A 19,258-nucleotide genomic window follows, 5' to 3' on the forward strand; every position below is an offset into this window, starting at 1 on the left:
TTGAGATTTCCATTTATTTATATATCATCAGGTACCAGATAAGTTTGTCACTTGAAGAATTACCTGGGTTTTTTTCTATTCATATAAAATATCTAAGCTAGAGATTCAATTCAGCTTTACGTTTATCAAGCATCTCCAGTGTACTGGGTTGCTAAAGATAACAAGAGGTATAAATTATGGACTCTGACTTCAAAGGGAGCTCATATTTTAAAAATAGGGGTTCCAAATGTGAACAGATAATTGCAAAATGATGTAATAAGTCTGTTATTAGAAGTATGAATGGAATGCTTTGATAGACTTGAGGCTCTTAATGCAGTACGGGGAAGTCAGAGAAGACTGGAGAATATGCTACTGGTGCTGGATTATGAAGCATTTATAAACGTGTGTGTGCGTGTGCGTGTGCGTGTGCGTGTGCGTGTGTGTGTCTATGGGGCTGGTGGTGGTAGTAAGGGCATTCCAGGTAGAGGGGAGAGACTGCTGAGGCCAGAAACAAACCAGTGTTGACAGTGACAGTGTAGGAGTCAATCATATATTAAAAAGGACCTCTACAAAGGTTTAATTCAACAAATAGGTGTTGAGGTCAACTTTGTTGCAATCATCTGCCATCGAATAACATGCCCTTCATGTAGACATGGCAGTGATTGTATGCTCTTTCTTATTTTACTGTTGAGAATATTACATATTATTCATAATTTCAATGTTTAAAAAAACTTCCATTTTTTTCAAAATAAGCCTAAACGTTTCAAGTTTTAAGAAAGACCAATTGCAAAATTGTGATGGACGTTGCCAATATTATCTGCTCTCACAGCTCTCCTCACAACACTCAGGTCTTCACCCTCTCTCACCATCTACCACCCCATTCAGTTCAAATCTCTGCTGCTCCATCTTTCTCTGCTTTCTCAGGAAGGCAAAGTTAAGACTCAGAACCATTCCTTCCAAAAGATCATCATGCTGCACTATGATTATGAAGTCAAATAAGTCATCAAAGATTGAAGGAAAGGGCAGGAAGACTTATTTTCCTAACCAGCGTAGATAATGGTCCAAAAATGATGTTAGAGAAATCATGGTAAAATTTTCTTTTCTCATTAATTCTCACATTTTTTTCCTCTGTATATTATGTAAAGATCACAGAATTATATAACCACTGATTATGTCAGTGTCTTTTAAGTAGTAGGTATTCAAAATATATTTGGTGAATGACTGAATATAACTTAATTGAGCAAAACAAACAAAATAATACGGCTGCTGGGATAACTTGATAGCCACATGCAAGAACAAAGTTGGATACTTACCTCATTCCATATACAAAGATTAAATTAAAGACCTTGGGAGGCGTCAATGGGGAATGACTGCTAATAGGTACAGAATTTCTTTTTTGGGTTTTGAAAATGTCCTGAAATTAGATAGTAGTGATGAATGCACAGTTTTGTGAATCTACTAAAAAACATGAATTGTACATTTTAAAAGGGTGAATTTTAAGGTATGTGATTATATCTGAATAAAAAAAATAGATACCCAAAACAAACAGCAACAATAAAACCATAGTTAAGAAAGTTTCATTGAGCCTCTCATTGAAATGTTCTACCTAGGTAGTCCTAACATTGAAGAAGAATATGTTAAAGATGAAAGAACATGTTTTAGTTAAAACTAAATTGAAAATAGTAAAAAAAGATGTACTGTATTTTAATAATTCTAAGATGCATATTTTTTTCACATTTCTGAAATGGAAATGACTCTTATAATTGCTGGTGTGTCACAGTTTATTTGGCTGCTTTCTTTCTTTCTTCATGGTACATAAAATTGTGATATATCTTAGCTTCAGTGAAATGCTTAATTTTTTGAATAATGTGACAGAGGCTGCCAGGTGTCCCTCAATGTATTCTCTTCTCACACAGTAATAAAATTTTTTAACTGGGTAAATGGCTGCCCAGCCAAAACTGTATTCCAGATTTTCTTGATAGCTAGTTGTGGCCACATGTGTAAGTTCTGGTGAGTGGTATGTACGCAGAAGTAATATGTGCACCTTCTGGTTTGTGCCCTTAAAGAGAAGGAGCATGCCCTCCCTTCTCTCCTTCTTTCTTTCCTCCCTCCCTACTTTTTCCTTCTCTCTTTTTTCTTTTCCCTCCCTCCTCCTTCATTCCCTTCCTTCTAAATTGTAGATATGATGGTGGGAGCTAATGGCCATCTTGATCTATGAGAATAGAAACTAAGTGTTGAGGGTGGTAAAGAATGAGAACAGACACCTGAGTTCTTAATGCTAATGAAACCAATAAACTAGCCCTAGATTGACTATGCAGACTTTTATGTGAGAGACAAAGTTCTAGCTTGTCTAAGTCACTCTTATTTTGGGTGTCTCAGCTACAGGAGCTGAAAAATATTCTATATAATATGAATGGTTTCTGACTTTCATTTTTCTTGAAGTAAACTGTTATTACTTTCTCCAAAGGGTTAAATTCTGCTCCCTCTAACCCCCCCCCCCCATATATATATATATATATCTGGGCCCCAAATGAGTTACCAAATATAGCATTTACTTATAAGGAATGTATTGTGAATAGCTTTTCAGTTTTTATTATCATGGAAGGATGATTTCAGCTCACATTCAGTCTATATTTCTAAAGAATACCTTTGTTAGGACTGTCTGTTCAGTGCAATGGAAGACAGCCTTTTCAGTGTAACTGAGACTTCTTGATAATGCTAAATCTGCCTCGTCAGTTGAATTCTTCTGGCTTTGCATTGGTGTGGTAAAAATACATGATCGGATTTCATTGTTAAGAAAATTCTTTCGGCAATACATGTACAGTCAAGTTTGTTGCCTGGATAGCTGAACATTTCGGTCATGAGATTACAAAAAAAATGTCTCATGACAAAACTTGAAATGGAAATGTAACAATCTGGAAGTCTAGTTCTGCCTTAGAGTGGCAAGGCTGTGAAGAGCTGTGCTGCTGGGGGTGATGCCACCCTGTCCTTTTGACAGCCAGACTCTTGTTTTCATATTTGAGGAGACGGGACAGTGAGGAAGCCTGTTGGCTTGAGCTTATTAATGCCACCATCTAGAATACAGATTCTTGGATATTTCATCTTCACAAGATGAGCCGCAAACTGAAAAAAAAAAAGGACAAATGTATAAAGGATACACGAAATTGATATATCTCCAATCCCGTTTTTTTCTCAAGCTGTGATAGACAAATGATAATGATAATGTTATTACTGCTGTCACTGTTCTATCGATGAATCATTAATGTAGTTTTTAATATAAATTAAATCCCTCTTTTCAAATATACTTATGCTATGGGATAAATGTCTCCCTTTAATTCTCTTGTAAACTTGTTTGAATAGGCAATAAATATACTTGGTAAACAATTCAAACAATATAAAAGGGTATACCGTGAGACTATGCAGGTAAATTCCTCCTACCTCTGTTCTCAGTTTCCCTCTCCAGAGAACATTAATATTCCTATTTTTCATATATCTTTCCAGTGAGAGTCAAAACATTCTCAAATCTATATTTTGAACAATTTTTACAGTATTTTCAACATATTAGTTATTGCAATTACATGCACAATATCCCAGAGAAGGCTCATGAACTGGTTCTAACATGTTTTTGGAGCAACTGCAATGAACAGTTTGAGACCATAAATTTGGAATAAATTCAAAGGACTGCTGCAAGAAGTCTTCCAGATGCCTGCTTGCCCATGTCTACCTATCCAGGATCGTTGATTATCTTTCTCTACTCCTTGTACTTTACGATGAAGCAGTCCTGGACTGTAATCAATCCCCTGACACATGGGATCACTTTAGGATTCAGAGTCTTTTTCGGTTGTGCACTGTCTGTTGGAAACATGCTCCATTTCCCACCAACTCCTGGTCCCCATTTTAGTTTCTCCTCACAAGCAACCCCCCACCCCGATCTGCCTAATTTCTACTTAACGTCCTTACTCAGGCAATTCCTTGTTTAGGAGCTAAGTTTCCATTAGGGGGCCCTCTTTTCAGGCCCAGATTTTTTGTGCAAATCTCTACCTTTGGCTTACCACATTTATTTAAATTGCCCATTTAAGAGCCTGCTTCCTCTAGCAAACTGTAAACTCCTCTAGGATAGTAAGAGTGTTGTTTCTTTTTTTCTTTTTTTTTTTTAAACATCTTTATTGGAGTATAATTGCTTTACAATGTTGTGTTAGTTTCTGATGTATAACAAAGTGAATCGGCTATATGCATACATATATCCCCATATCCCCTCCCTCTTGCGTCTCCCTCCCACCCTCCCTATCCCGCTCCTCTAGGTGGTCACAAAGCACCGATCTGATCTCCCTGTGCTATGTGGCTGCTTCCCACTAGCTATCTTTTTTACATTTGGTAGTGTATATATGTCCATGCCACTCTCTCACTTTGTCCCAGCTTACCCTTCCCCCTCTCTGTGTCCTCAACTCCATTCTCTACGTCTGCATCTTTATTCCTATCCTGCCCCTAGGTTCATCAGAATCCTTTTTTTTTTAAGATTCCATATATATGTGTTAGCATATGGTATCTGCTTTTCTCTTTCTGACTTACTTGACTGTATGACAGACTCTAGGTCCATCCACCTCACAACAAATAACTCAATTTCATTTCTTTTTATGGCTAAGTAATATTCCATTGTATAAATGTGCCACATCTTCTTTATCCAGTCATCTGTCGATGGACACTTAGGTTGTTCCATGACCTGGCTATTGTAAATAGTGCTGCACTGAACATTGTGGTACATGACTCTTTTGAATTATGGTTTTCTCAGGGTATATGCCCAGTAGTGGGATTGATGGCTCATATGGTAGTTCTATTTTTAGTTTTTTAAGGAACCTCCATAATGTTCTCCATAGTGGCTGTATCAATTTACATTCCCACCAACAGTGCAAGAGGGTTCCCTTTTCTCCACACCCTCTCCAGCATTTATTGTTTGTAGATTTTTTGATGATGCCCATTCTGACCGGTCTGAGGTGATACCTCACTGTAGTTTTGGTTTGCATTTCTCTAATGTTTAGTGATGTTGAGCATCCTTTCATGTGTTTGTTGGCAATCTGTGTAACTTCTTTGGAGAAATGTCTATTTAGGTCTTCTGCCCATTTTTGGACTGGGTTGTTTGTTTTTCTGAGATTGAGCTTCATGAGCTGCTTGTATATTTTGGAGATTAATCCTTTGTCAGTTGCTCCATTTGCAAATATCTTCTCCCATTCTGAGGGTTGTCTTTTCGTCTTGTTCATGGTTTCTTTCGCTGTGCAAAAGCTTTTAAGTTTCATTAGGTGCCATTTGTTTATTTTTGTTTTAATTTCCATTTCTCTAGGAGGTGGGTCAAAAAGGATCTTGCTGTGATTCATGTCATAGAGTGTTCTGCCTATGTTTTCCTCTAAGAGTTTGATAGTGTCTGGCCTTACATTTAGGTCTTTAATCCATTTTGAGTTTATTTTTGTGTATGGTGTTAGGAAGTGTTCTAATTCATTCTTTTACATGTAGTTGTCCAGTTTTCCCAGCACCACTTATTGAAGAGGTGGTCTTTTCTCCATTGTATACCCTTGCCTCCTTTATCAAAGATAAGGTGACCATAGGTGTGTGGGTTTATCTCTAGGCTTTCTATCCTGTTCCATTGATCTATATTTCTGTTTTTGTGCCAGTACCACAATTTCTTGATTACTGTAGCTCTGTAGTATAGTCTGAAGTCAGGGAGCCTGATTCCTCCAGTTCCGTTTTTCTTTCTCAAGATTGCTTTGGCTATTTGGGGTCTTTTGTGTTTCCATACAAATTGTGCAATTTTTTGTTCTAGTTCTGTGAAAAATGCCATTGGTAGTTTGATAGGGATTGCATAGAATCTGTAGATTGCTTTGGCTAGTGTAGTCCATAGTGCCCGGCACATGGCAGGGGCTCAATATATGCCTATTGGTCTCAACTAAACTATGGTAAAGGACAAATACCCAAGGGCAAAAGGGTAAAGAAGTAGAGGTAAAGTAAAGAAAGTTTTCTTTAGCTCTCTGGCCATTCTCTGTGTATAGGTGGTGTCCTATTCCTCCCCCTTGGGTGTTTGTGTCCTCACGTTTTTCTCAATTACTTTATCATAACCTGATCCCAGATCTTTCAAGAAAAATGACTAATACCTGCTCACAGTGTTATTGCCTCTTGGGAGTATTTGAAGCTTAATATTGGTGAAGTCTCAAGCCAGCAGTCTAGACTTTATGGGTTCAAAAGAATCAGCTGAGTGGTTTGGTCAGGATAACTTCAAGGCCTCACTCAGAGATTCTGTTTATTGAGCTGCGGCTCAGGAATGTGTTTTTTGTTTTTGTTTTTATTTTTCAACAAACACCATTAGATGATTCTAAAGGAGGTCTGTGGACAATATTTTGAAAAATACTATCTTAAGCCCAAAGATAAAGATATCAGTAAGTAGGTGAAATATTGGATTGGCCAAAAAGTTCATTCGGTCTTTTTCCATAAGATGGCTCTAGTAGAACTTAGTTGCTTTTAATGTCACTTGAAACAGTTTTGTTAGACTGTACTGTGACAGCCGTCATAGAAGCATGCATTAAAAAATAAAAAACTTATCAAAACTGATGAATTTTTGTGTAGTCATTTTAATATTGAAGATGGAAGAAAAAATCAACATTTTCAGCATATTATGCTTTATTATTTCAAGAAAGGTTAAAAACGCAACTGAAACGCAAAAAAAAGATTTGTGCAGCATATGGAGAAGATGCTGTGACTGATCGAACGTGTCAAAAGTGGTTTGCGAAGTTTCGTGCTGGAGATTTCTCACTGAACAATGCTCCACGGTTGGGTAGACCGGCTGAAGTTGATAGCGATCAAATCGAGACATTAATTGAGAACACTGAGCATTATACCATGAGGGAGAGAGCCGACATACTCAAAATATCCAAATCAAGCGTTGAAAATCATCTGCACCAGCCTGGTTATGTGAATCGCTTTGATGTTTAGGTTCTACATAAGTTAAGTGAAAAAAACCTTCTTGACCATATTTCCACATGCGATTCTCTGCTGAAACATAATGAAAATGTTCTGTTTTTAAAATAAATTGTGATGTGCGATGAAAAGTGGATACTGTACAATAATGTGGAATGGAAGAGATCGTGGGGCAACCGAAATAAACCACCACCAACCACACCAAAGGCTGGTCTTCATCCAGAGAAGGTGATGTTTTGTATCTGGTGGGATTGGAAGGGAGTCCTCTCCTATGAACTTCTTCCAGAAAAACAAACGATTAATTCCAAAAAGTACTGCTCCCCATTAGACCAACTGAAAGCAGTACTCAACGAAAAGCATCCAGAACTAGTCAACAGAAAACGCATAATCTTCCATCAGGATAATGCAAGACTGCATGTTTCTTTGATGACCATGCAAAACGTGGTGCATCTTGGCTGAGAAGTTCTGGTTCATCCACCGTATTCACCAGACATTGCACCTTTGGATTTCCATTTATTTCGGTCTTTACAAAATTCTCTTAACAGAAAAAATTTCTTTTCCCTGGAAGACTGTAAAAGGCACCTGGACCAGTTCTTTGCTCAAAATGATGAAAAGTTTTGGGACGATGGAATTATAAAGTTGCCTGAAAAATGGCAGAAGGTAGTGGAACAAAACGGTGAATACATTGTTCAATCAAGTTCTTGGTGAAAATGAAAAATGTGTCTTTTATTTTTACTTAAAAACCGAAGGAACTTTTGGGCCAACCCATAGATGTTGTTGGACTCAGATCTTAGCAATTTTCAAAACAACAGAAAAGGAACTCAGTACTGCTGACCCCACTTAACTTTTCCACCATTCTCTGCAATGCCTTAAGAGAGATTCAAATGCTGTTCATGATTTAGAGCATAAGCTCTTTTAGAGCCACTGAGGATATCCTTAATAGTAATTAATGTTGAAGATAAATAGTGTACTGTATTTCAAAAGGTATTAAGTGAGCTACAGTGCAAAGTGAGCTGATCTTCATCCTGTGCTTCTTGCTTATTTCTCTTTCAACCAGTCCTTAAGAACAGAGGCACCAGATTCACCTGTCCCAAGTCATATGTGCAGGCAGCACAGTCTCTTGTACTATATGATTACTGAAACATCTTGGCTTCATTCTCCCACATGCAGCAATACAATTACCATTTAGGTCGAAATTCTAAGATAAACATATCATTACTCAAAAAGGCTTGTGGATAAGCAGTCTTAGCATTCAGTACTTTCAAAACACTACAGAAGTCAGAAAATGAGTAAGAAAGGACTTACTGTACATTTACCTAATCTCTCTTAAACTATGCTGTAGAGCTGGAAAGAGCTCCCACTGTTATTTTAAGGAGGGACATAACAAGTAGGCTGCTACTGAGCTGGAAAATGGTGAAGGCAAAGCAAGCAGAACAGAGCATTTTAGAACAATTAGGCTGCTGCGGTGTGGGAGGTCTGAGAAGAAAAGCAGAAATGGAATACAAGGAGATGGCAAATGTTCAGGTGCCTTGAAATGAAGCAAGCCTGTGCCTAAGTAAACAAAAGGAGCAAGTGTTGAATTTTCAGGTTAAGATTATGAGTTCTGCTCCTCCAGTCCTCTGCTTGTGGTTCCAATTATCCATGTTACATATTGGCCCCTAACAGTGAAGCCACGACAGCATCTTTCCACTCCTACCATGGAAAGAGCTCTTTTCCATCTATTATTCATTCATTTGTTCATTCACTTATCAATCAAACATTTCACTGAATTCCTACTAAGTACCAGGCACTGTTTCAGTTTTTGCAGTGCTTACAGTTCAGTGGAGGAGACAGTAGCAAACAATATTAAGCAGTATGGCTATTACAAAAACAAAAGTTCAGGTACTCCTGAATTTAACAGGGGTTAGGGGGCTGTTGCCCTCTCCCCATTCCTCTTTCATTAGTAATACCTGGAGGGAATGAGAACCCAGAAGTGATGGTCACTGTCGTTACACTGACCAGGTAGCGCTCTCTGAGTCTACAGCTTGACAGGTTAGGGAGGAAAGAAAGGGCTATGAATCCACTGTGTGAAAAAAGCCATGTCACTTATGGAGAAGATATATGGTGGAACACAGGAGAACCAGGCACACAGAGTTCAGGGTTTCATCCATCTTTTACTTTCCATCTGGAATTGGCAGCTTTACTGAGTGAATAGACAGGGTACTGGACTTTGGTGATGAAGCGTCTGGTGTAGACTACAACTGCAGCTTTGGGAGAGGCCTGACTTCAAACAGAAATCATAAACCTAGACTTACTGAATGATATCCTTGGTGGAAGTGGCAAGATATCATATCGGACCAGTGTTATGAAGCCATTAGAATCATCTAGGTGCTTTCAGTAAAACACGGATACTCAGGCCCACTCCACACCAGTAAGAAGTAGAGTTTCTTGGGATGAAGCTCCAGCAACATTTTTGGTTTTTTTTCACCTATAATTCTAGGTGATTCTATTGTGTAGCCAGATTGAGGACTGCTTTATTACATAATGAGATTCATTTGCTGGTCAGGTTTGTCTGGGACTGCACACTGTAAGTTTTATAAGTATAGTACTGTGTGGAGAGCAAGTCACTTTGCACTAAAAGAGGCTGCCATGTTGTGGGGCTGGAATTTGTAAGACCAAGTCCTGCCTGGAGACAATGCGGCTCCTCAAACTATACAACCGGTTGAGATCTAGCAGGCAACATCCTACGTGGAGTTGGCAGAATCTGGTATTTGCTGAGATAGAATTTTGGGAATCACAGACTCCAGGGGCAGCTGCATTTCTTGTGGGAAGTACTCCCACTTGGAGAGGGCAAAGCTCTGGCATTTTTGTCATTCCTCTGGTTAGTGGGATCTGGAGGCGGTACTCGTTTCTAGGGCTTGGGTAGGCACACCTGAAATCATCACTGTCTGAAAGTGGCAGGCTCTTGTGGGTGCCACTCCATCTTGTTTTCTCTCTTTACCTTGCATCTGAGCTTGGACTAAGAGGCTGGCATGTTTGTCTAGAGGAAGTCAAGTTCTACTGTAGCAGGAGAATGAGTGGAGGAAAGGGATTTTTGAACTACCACAGAGTAGTGCATGTTAACTAAGGTCAAGAAATTAAAGCTGAGAACAGGTAAGATTTGTGAGGGGCACAGACCAGGATCATGTTGTTTCTTACTGGGTATCCTAGGACACAGTTTTGGGTGGAATCTATAGTAGCAGCAGGAAGCTAAGAAAACGGCTCCTCCAGATTCTGCAAGGAGCACATTGCAGACAATTAAGCACATTGCAAACAATTAGCTGGCCTTGTGAGTTTTAAGTTCATATTAGGGGCTGGACAATGGGCATGAATTGACCAACTCCCTGGTGAAGCTCAAGCTGAGAAGTCTCTCTCTTCCATTTATTTGTCCATTCCTTTCCCTGACAAATAATGCTAAATTTGGGGTAATATTTCAAAAGTGAAATATCACTTTTGGTTGGGTATGAAACTGAATAAGGGAACTGGCAATTAGCCAGTAATGAGCAACTGTAGCAATTTCATTTTCTTGGTTTTATGGATGTGAAGCTGATGCTGTGCTAGTTTTGTGTCCTCTTGATTCTCTGGAATGCTGAAAATATGGGGCACATTTAATATTTCTGGCACCATGTGATTGGAGCTAGGCTGATACTTTATGCATATTATGTACCTATTTCTAAGAGTTTGGCTGGACAACTCAGATAAACATATTTGAGATGAGAAGTAAGATATGGGGTGATTTCTCCATCTGGAGTACAATGTGGCCTTAAATATAACCCAAGGCCTGTCTTGTTCTGATTATTTAAGAGATTTCTGGAGTCATTAATAAATGTCTTGATCATTTTAACTGCCCAACTCAGTGATCCCAATTAGAAACGTAAGAGCTGTGACAAGGATTAGCAGGAAAGAGGTAGAAATGATTTAACTAATACTCCACTGATCTCTTCCCTCAATTATACAATAATTTTAAAATGTCATTTTTTGTTTTGTTCCTTATTATGTTCCTCCCATAACTGAGAAAAGTATTCTGTCTCCTGCTAGTTTTCTGTACCCAGATATTGTATAATTAACACACTGACATTTATTTTCTTAAGAGTACTACATATGTTTATTTTTATAAACAAACTACATAAGAAAACCCTTGCACTTTGTTGGTGGGAATGTAAATTGTTGCAGCCATTATGGAAAACAGTATGGATGTTCCTCCAAAACTAAAAACAGAATTACCATATGACCCAGAAATCCCACTTCTGGGTATATATCCAAAGGAAATGAAATCTGGATCTTGAAGAGGCATCTGCATTCCCATGTTCATTGCAGCACTATTTATAATAGCCAAGATATAGAAACAACCTACATGTACCCCTATGTTCATAGCAGCGCTATTCACAATAGCCAAGACATGGAAACAACCTAAGTGTCCATTAATGGATGAATGGATAAAGAAGATGTGGTACATATATACAATGGAATACTACTCAGCCATAAAAAGGAACAAAATAAGGCCATTTGCAGCAACATAGAAGCAACTAGAGATTATCATACTAAGTGAAGTCAGAAAGAGAAAGAAAAATACCATATGATATCACTTATATGTGGAATCTAAAATATGACACAAATGAACCTATCTATGAAACAGAAACAGAATCATGAACATAGAGAACAGACTGGTGGTTGCCAAGGGGGAGGGGTTTGGGACAGGGATGGACTGGGAGGTTGGCGTTAGTAGATGTAAGCTTATATATAGAGAATGGATAAACAACAAGGTTCTACTATATATCATAGAGAACTATACTCAATATCCTATGATAAACCATAATGGAAAAGAATATTTAAAAAAAGAATGTATATATATGTTTAACTGAATCACTTTGCTGTACAGCAGTAATTAACAACATTGTAAATCAACTACACTTCAATAAAAAAAAAAAAGAAACAACCTAAATGTCCATTGACAGGTAATGGATCAAGAAAATGTTGTGTATATAAACAACGGATTAGTAGTCAACCTTAAAAAAGGAAATCCTGCCATTGGTGATACATGGGTGAACCTGGAGGACATATGCTAACTGAAATAAGCCAGAGACATAAAAACAAATATGTATGATTTCACTTACATGTGGAATAACAAATATCAAGTTCATAGAAGCAGAGGTAGAATGGTGGTTGCCAGGGGTGAGGGGGTCAATGGGAGGACATGGGCAGATGTTGGTCAAAGGATACAAAATTTCAGTTGTGCAAGATGAACAAGTTCTGGAGATCTAATGTACAGCATGTTTACTAGTTACTATATACAGCAAGTATAACAATACCTCATTGTATATTTGAAATTTGCAAAAAAAAAAAAAAAGAAAAAAAATGGTGAAGTGATGGATATATTAATTGGCTTGATTTTGGTGATCGGCTGGAAGGCAAAACCAAGAAGGTGAACACAAGGCCAGTAATCATCTTACACCTTACCAAAGGCACTTGTGACAAGTAAGGAGCAAAACAGGTAATTCTAGGGTATTACTCTAGCATGTTATATACTGGAATATGGTTAATTATGCAGTAAGAAAAAAAAATGGGAGAGTTTACAAAAACAGACATTATATGGTCTAAGCGTTCTGGTCCATGTTTATTTGAGAGATAACTATCCTAATGGTGTCTGGGATATTCAGAATCCATGCTATGGTGTATATTAGTCTTCTATTCTTGAAACTAATCTTTGGGGATTAGGAAATGGGATAGTGTAAAGATTTCATCTTAAAAAACATTTTTATAGTTTGTGTTATATAAGCGGACATATACATAATTCTAGCACACTAACTCAATGTGTTTAAAATTTTAAAGACATTTTTAAAAAGTCTTTGAAAGTTATCAATATAAAAAACATTTATACAAAAAAGTAATGATGACGTTTATAAATATAGAAATAATAAACTTTGTGTGATAATTTTAATATAGAAGGCCACAGAGCAGTCGGATCAGAGACAATGTCCTCAGTCCATTTCCACAGTTAAGGAACTGAAGCAGATGAAGAATATGAAGATAACGCAGTGAAAGTTTCACCTTCTATTCTTGGCCTCCATGATTATTTTTTAGTAAGTTGCAGTGCTATTCTCTCAATGAGTTCGGTAATTTTTAGTGGTATATGGGCCACTCAAGGGGTATATGAGAAAGAGAGAAGTTAATATTTTCATGTGCAATTATAAAGTTCTCTTCTTTGTCTCTTCTATTTTACCATCTTATATATAATTCTAACAAAATCCCATGAGGAGTAAAGGAAAGGAAAATAATTTTCATGTTTTAAAGTATACATTTTAAATAGAAACGGCAAGGAAAATAAATATTTCCCAAGGTCACATGATGTCAGCATAAGTCAATGCAACTTCTGCTCCATTGTTTGCTTTGTTTACATCTCAATAACAGATTTTTTTTTCCTCACATGTCCAAATGATATTTTCCTTTCCTTTCTCTTCCATTTTCCTTTGATCTCTTGTTTTCTTTGTTGATCTCCTCTACCAATCACTGGCATTAAAGCAAATTTTTCTTATTTATAAGCTATTTTGTAATGGAGACAATGGATTTTTACAATATTTTGAAACAAATGTAAGTTGTATCTTTTAATGGTCTTTTGACAATCTCTTGTTCAGGTTATCACCTGGAATTTGTTTCCTTTCCTAAAATAATACATTTATAAGTTTTTAAATTTAGTTATGGTAAAGAAAAACCCTACATCTTTTTTAAAATTAATTTTTACTGGAGTACAGTTGCTTTACAATGTTGTGTTAGTTTCTGCTGTACAGCAAAGTGAATCAGCTATATGTATAAAAATATCCCCTCTTTTTTGGATTTCCTTCCCATTTAGGTCACCACAGAACATTGAGTAGAGTTCCCTGTGCTATGCAGTAGGTTCTCATTAGTCATCTATTTTATACATAGTAGTGTATATATGCCAATTCCTATCTCCCAATTCATCCTACCCCCTCCTTCCTCCCTTGGTATCCATACGTTTAAGAAAAACCCTACATCTTTTTGTTCTGTATTGTAGAATACTAACTGTTTATAAGTGGAAGGATTCTATATATACCCATCTAGTTTTAACTCCCCTTTGAATTCCAGTCTGAACCTCTAAATCCTTGACTGACATTTTTTATACTGATGTCCCATTAGCACCTCAAACACAGTATGTCCAAAATTCATTACATTCTCTCCAAATTTATTTATTTTTCTCTTTCTTATCTCTGTTAAAGGTATCAGCAACTTCCCCGCAAAACCAAAGCTGGAAACTTTAAGGTGATCTTTGAGTTAAAAAAAAAAAGGCCTTTGGCTCTATATTATTCAGTTAGGCACAAAGCTGTGTTAGTTCTGTCATTTGTCTTGGATCCATTCCCTCTTTTTCCATTCCTCTGCTTCTACTCCATTTTAGACCCCAATTACTCTTGAATTAGTTCCTAAGTGGTTCTTGCATTTTTAGTTTTTCCCTTTCCCTTTTACCTAGCACTCTGCGCCTACATGGTAAAATTATGGAAGACCTTTAGGAAATCCTGAGACTCCAGTAACTGCTGTGTAGAGATATTTTCCTTCCCAGGGTTATTGCCCTTAAGCAAGATGAGTCAAGATCTGTGGATCCCTTACAAGGAATAGCTTGTTTATCCACAGTCAGTAAGTACGTACCTAAAAGCTCTTATTCAAAGTTTCATCTTGATAATATTAAGTCTAAAGTTTCTTCGAGTTTTGAGAACGACAAAAGAAATTCTTCAATTTAGACTTACACTTGCCTATTCTTTATATAAATACATATATTTATATTTAAGTTAAAGGTTAATGAGAAAGAAGGTTGTCCTTTAGTATCCCAAATAAACGTAAGAGAAGATAATGACAGGATGTTACCAGATGCTTTGAATCATATAATAAAAGCAGTGAGGCCGTTTCTTGAGTCTCCTTTTGAAAGTTGCAGATCTTTGGCTATCAGTCTCAGACAAACCCCTCGGTGTCATCTTCTCCCAGCAGCCGCATGAGCTTTGCTGACACTGGGGGCTTAGAAACTAGACAATGGGAGATTGCAAGCTTGAGACAGAAGGTCAACTAAAGGTAGAATCTGGAAGGAATCTGGCACTGAAATAGATTGAGAATATAGGCAGAGTGAAATTCTTTAACTGGTCTCTGGTTCTTGGTGTTTTAAAATTTCGATTTCATTGGGATCAAGGGCAAAAGAGATGAGAGACACTTTAAAAGTAATTTTCCAAATGACTTTCTAAAATACAGCTGATAGTGTCACTTTCCTTCTTTAAAACCTTTAATAGCTCCCCACTCCTAAAATGTAAACTCCCTAGCATAGCATTTAAGGCCCTCTATAACAAAAAGCTCCCCCTGTCTTTCCAGCCTTATCTGTAGCTAAAATGCTCTTCAGAGAAGCCCTGTGCTTTCCAATCAGCCTGTGTTATTTCCTTTGCCTGGAATGCTGCCTCCTGACTATGGCCCTCCTCCCAACACTTCTTCTTACTGAAATCCTACCAATAATACAAGGTCTAGGTCTACTATCACCTTCTCCATGAAGCTTTAGGAATCCTTCTGTTAATTGGAAGAAACTCCTTCCTTCTCAGTGATTTTCTAGAACTTTAACTATAAATCTCATAGCACATGACACATTCCACTTTGAATTTTAATCGGTTGTATCAGTCTTATATTCTCAATAGATTGCAAGTTTTATAAGGGCAAGGGACTGTCTTTCTCATTTCTGTTTCCTCATAATCGTTTCCATCATGTAGGCACTCAGTGTTTGTCTTAAACTAGTAGTTGATATTAGCATTTTTTCTTTTATTTTCTTCTTCTTTTTACCAATTTCTATAAGTGCATTGTCTACTGCAAACTATTATTTTTCAGGTGTTCATTCTTAACTTAGTCATTAATTCAACCATCAAATATTTATTGAATGCTTGTTACTTGAAAGGCACTATGCTAGGGGCTGTGGGTACATGAATACAATATAATCCCTGTCCTCAGTGAGCTTGGAGTTTAGTAGGAGATGCAGGTAAGTGGATAGGAGATTACAATGCCATTTGATAAATGCTATGCAGAGCCATCATTTAAGATTGTACAAATTGTGCCTTATATGAGAGAACCCAGAAAAGAGGTAAGTGGAGCATGAAATGTAGGCCCATCCTCTCCTTTCCAAACTTTGCGCCCTTACATGGTGCTGTGTATCCCTAAATGAAGGATGGGTTTTTATCTAATGCACACAGAGACTCTGTATATGATAGTGGTCCCAATGCCACTATAAGAGTAAGTAAAAGATTTTCTATGAGCACTTGGGAAGGGTACTTAGTCCCAAACTTGAGGAGTTAAGAATGAGTTCCATGAAGAAATGCTATATAAACAGCTTTTCAAGACAAATGGGAGTTACCTAGGTGAACAGAAATGAGAAGAATGCTTCAAATAGAGACAAATACAAAGAGACAGCATATAAGGAACTACAAGTAGTCATAGAGGCATTCTGACAATGACCAGACTGACATTTCAAAAACCTCACTGGGGGGCTTCCCTGGTGGCGCAGTGGTTGAGAGTCCGCCTGCCGATGCAGGGGACGCGGGTTCGTGCCCCGGTCCGGGAAGATCCCACGTGCCGCGGAGCGGCTGGGCCCGTGAGCCATGGTCGTTGAGCCTGCGCGTCCGGAGCCTGTGCTCCGCAACGGGAGAGGCCACAACAGTAAGAGGCCCGCGTACCGCAAAAAAACCCCACAAAAACCCAAAAAACCTCACTGGTTGTAGGGTGGAACTGGGGGAAGCAGGCTGCAGGCAAAGACAGTGGGAAGTTGCAGGAGGTCAGGCACGAGATATTGGTGATCTGAGTGAACACAGTTGGGAAGTAGAGATGAGAGAATTTCAGACCTACTTAACAGCAAAGACAAATAATAATTTTCCGTAAAATTAAAAGTTTGTTCCACCAGTCAAGAAGGTGAGAAAATCCACTATTTCAATCAAACAGGCTGGGTGGTATGGATGAAAGTGTGGGAACTTCATAGTTAGACAATACAGAGCTTGAATCAGGGTTCTACCACTGGTTAGCCGTGGGATCTTGGGTAAGTCACTTAGCCTTTTTGGCATTAGTTTCTTCACCTTCACTGTTAAATCTGTAACAACACACTTGAATAGTACTTAAAGTGTTGTTGGGAGTTTTAAATTAGATATTATATCTGTAAGTGCTTGATTCATAGTAAATACTATAAAGCTAGTTTCCTCCCTTTCTCCTCTTTCCTTTCCCCAATTGATCCTTTAATAGGAGAGCCATTTACAACACCCTGAAATTGTATAGATACAAACTTAAAAAAGCAGAGTTGTCCCCAAATGGTATGTAAGGTAGGGCTTTTCGGTGTTAATGGTGAACTCTTTAACTAATGCTTTACAGTATTAACGGTAAACTTTATGTTGGAGCAGTAATTTATACTTGTGACTCTTACAGTTTACTGGGTCCTATATACTTCTGGCAATCAGAAGAAAGCTTATGAACCTATTCTCTAAATATATATATATATATATAGCACATATGTACAACAGTTTACATATAATTTTATTTTTAAAATTTTTATTTTATTTATTTATTTATTTTTTGCGGTACGCGGGCCTCTCACTGTTGTGGTCTCTCCCTTTGCGGAGCACAGGCTCTGGACGCGCAGGCTCAGCGGCCATGGCTCACGGGCCCAGCTGCTCCGCGGCACGTGGGATCTTCCCGGACCGGGGCACGAACCCGCGTCCCCTGCATCGGCAGGCAGACTCTCAACCACTGCGCCACCAGGGAAGCCCTACATATAATTTTAAGTAGTTCAAAGACCTCCTAAAACTTGTGATAAACTCTATTAAACATTTTCCTTTATGCTAATTCACTTAATTTTAAAATTTATGATAGTTGATAGTGACCTAGTATTTATGCATATGGCAAATTGGGATATTTCAGTAGATATACAGTTTAGTGTTTAACAATAGCTTATACTTTCAAATAAGTTCTCTTAAGAATGGCTACGAGGATGTTTTCTGAAAAGTTGATGCTAAAGAAATAGGAGAAAACATTTTAGCTAGGACATAAAAGTTTGTTTTTATGACATAAAAACATACTGGCTCATATTGAGGCAGGAGGTGGATGGGCCCTCAGGGCAAACGGTTTGAGTTCGTTCCCTGTGGACAGATGCTCCGAGATGGGAATAACAGGACAATTGAGAGAGGAGGCTGGGCCCTGGCCAGATAGCAAATAACGAGACCATAAATTCCTCATTCTTGAAGTCAGGAGGCCTCCCCAACTATACATGCACAGAAAGCCTCCTTGGAGGTCAAAAGGGGAGTGATGTCAAGTGGCCAAATCTACCCATAGGCCTCTTCGGTAGAATCCATCTTAGCTAAGAGATGCATGCGCACACATGGGAAAATCCTGAGATATACCAAATATGGACTTTGAACCAGGCAAATCAAAATGATTGGCCAAAGGAAACCCGCATAAAAGTGATTCAAACTGCCACGAGGGGGTGACTCTCTCTCTGAGCCCGCCCCTGTGTCTATCCATATGTACTGTACTTCTTTTTTTCCTAATAAATATTTTACTTGTTTCACTACTTTCCATCTTTGTGGGAATTCTTTGTCTGCAAAGCCATAGGGCCAGGGCCCTGTCACTGACCACTGGTCTAGTGGCTAGGATTCGGTGCGCTCACTGCTGTGACCTGACCTCAATCACTGGCTGGGAACCAAAACCCTGCTTCAAGCCGCTGCAGGCTGAGGCCACCCAAGATCAATATTAGAGGATAAGCCTCTTCTGATAAAATGCCATCATCTAATAGTATCATGTATCAGGGGCTCTAATGAGCCTTGCGGTACATTTTCCTCTGATCTGCGATATTGGTGACCAGAATTTCAGCAACAATCATTTATCCACTTCTGTTTACACTAGACAGTTGAGAACTGTGTCCAAGCCACTGGTCAAATTACACACAGTATACTGTGCTCTAAAAAGGATGTATAAAATAAAAATTCAGATTCAAAACAGGGCTGTGATGGATCACAGCCAAGTCCCAAACTTTGTAGGTCAAGAGGGAGAGTTACTATGGTTAGTTTCTTATTCAGTCACAAACATTCCTGTGGTAAGGAATAATGAATTAAATGGTGGGCTGTGGAGGGCCAGGATAGGTATACAGAATAACATGTATTAAGACAAATAACTTTTATCCTGTGACAGTTCATGAATATAGGTGCCAGAGCTCACAAGACTCAGATGATGACTTGGCAGTTTTTCCTGAAAATTGGAAATGAGCTCCCTTTGACTTTTAAAAAATTGCTTA

At 38.2% G+C, this 19,258-nt stretch overlaps 1 protein-coding gene across 3 annotated transcripts in view; it reads right to left on the bottom strand.

Moving 5' to 3' along the window:
• Window positions 1–2,546: 2,546 nt before the first annotated feature.
• The window catches only part of TBCK (TBC1 domain containing kinase), a 228,583-nt gene continuing 211,871 nt past the window's right edge, over window positions 2,547–19,258 (bottom strand). For all 3 annotated transcript variants that reach the window (XM_067036443.1, XM_059065826.2, XM_059065825.2), the window contains exon 26: window positions 2,547–3,102. In XM_067036443.1, the coding sequence (XP_066892544.1) occupies window positions 2,992–3,102 (111 nt within the window). In that variant the 3' untranslated portion in view covers window positions 2,547–2,991. The remainder of the gene's footprint in view (window positions 3,103–19,258) is intronic.

Source organism: Kogia breviceps, chromosome 6, assembly GCF_026419965.1.
Source record: "Kogia breviceps isolate mKogBre1 chromosome 6, mKogBre1 haplotype 1, whole genome shotgun sequence".
NCBI classification, from domain to species: domain Eukaryota; kingdom Metazoa; phylum Chordata; class Mammalia; order Artiodactyla; family Physeteridae; genus Kogia; species Kogia breviceps.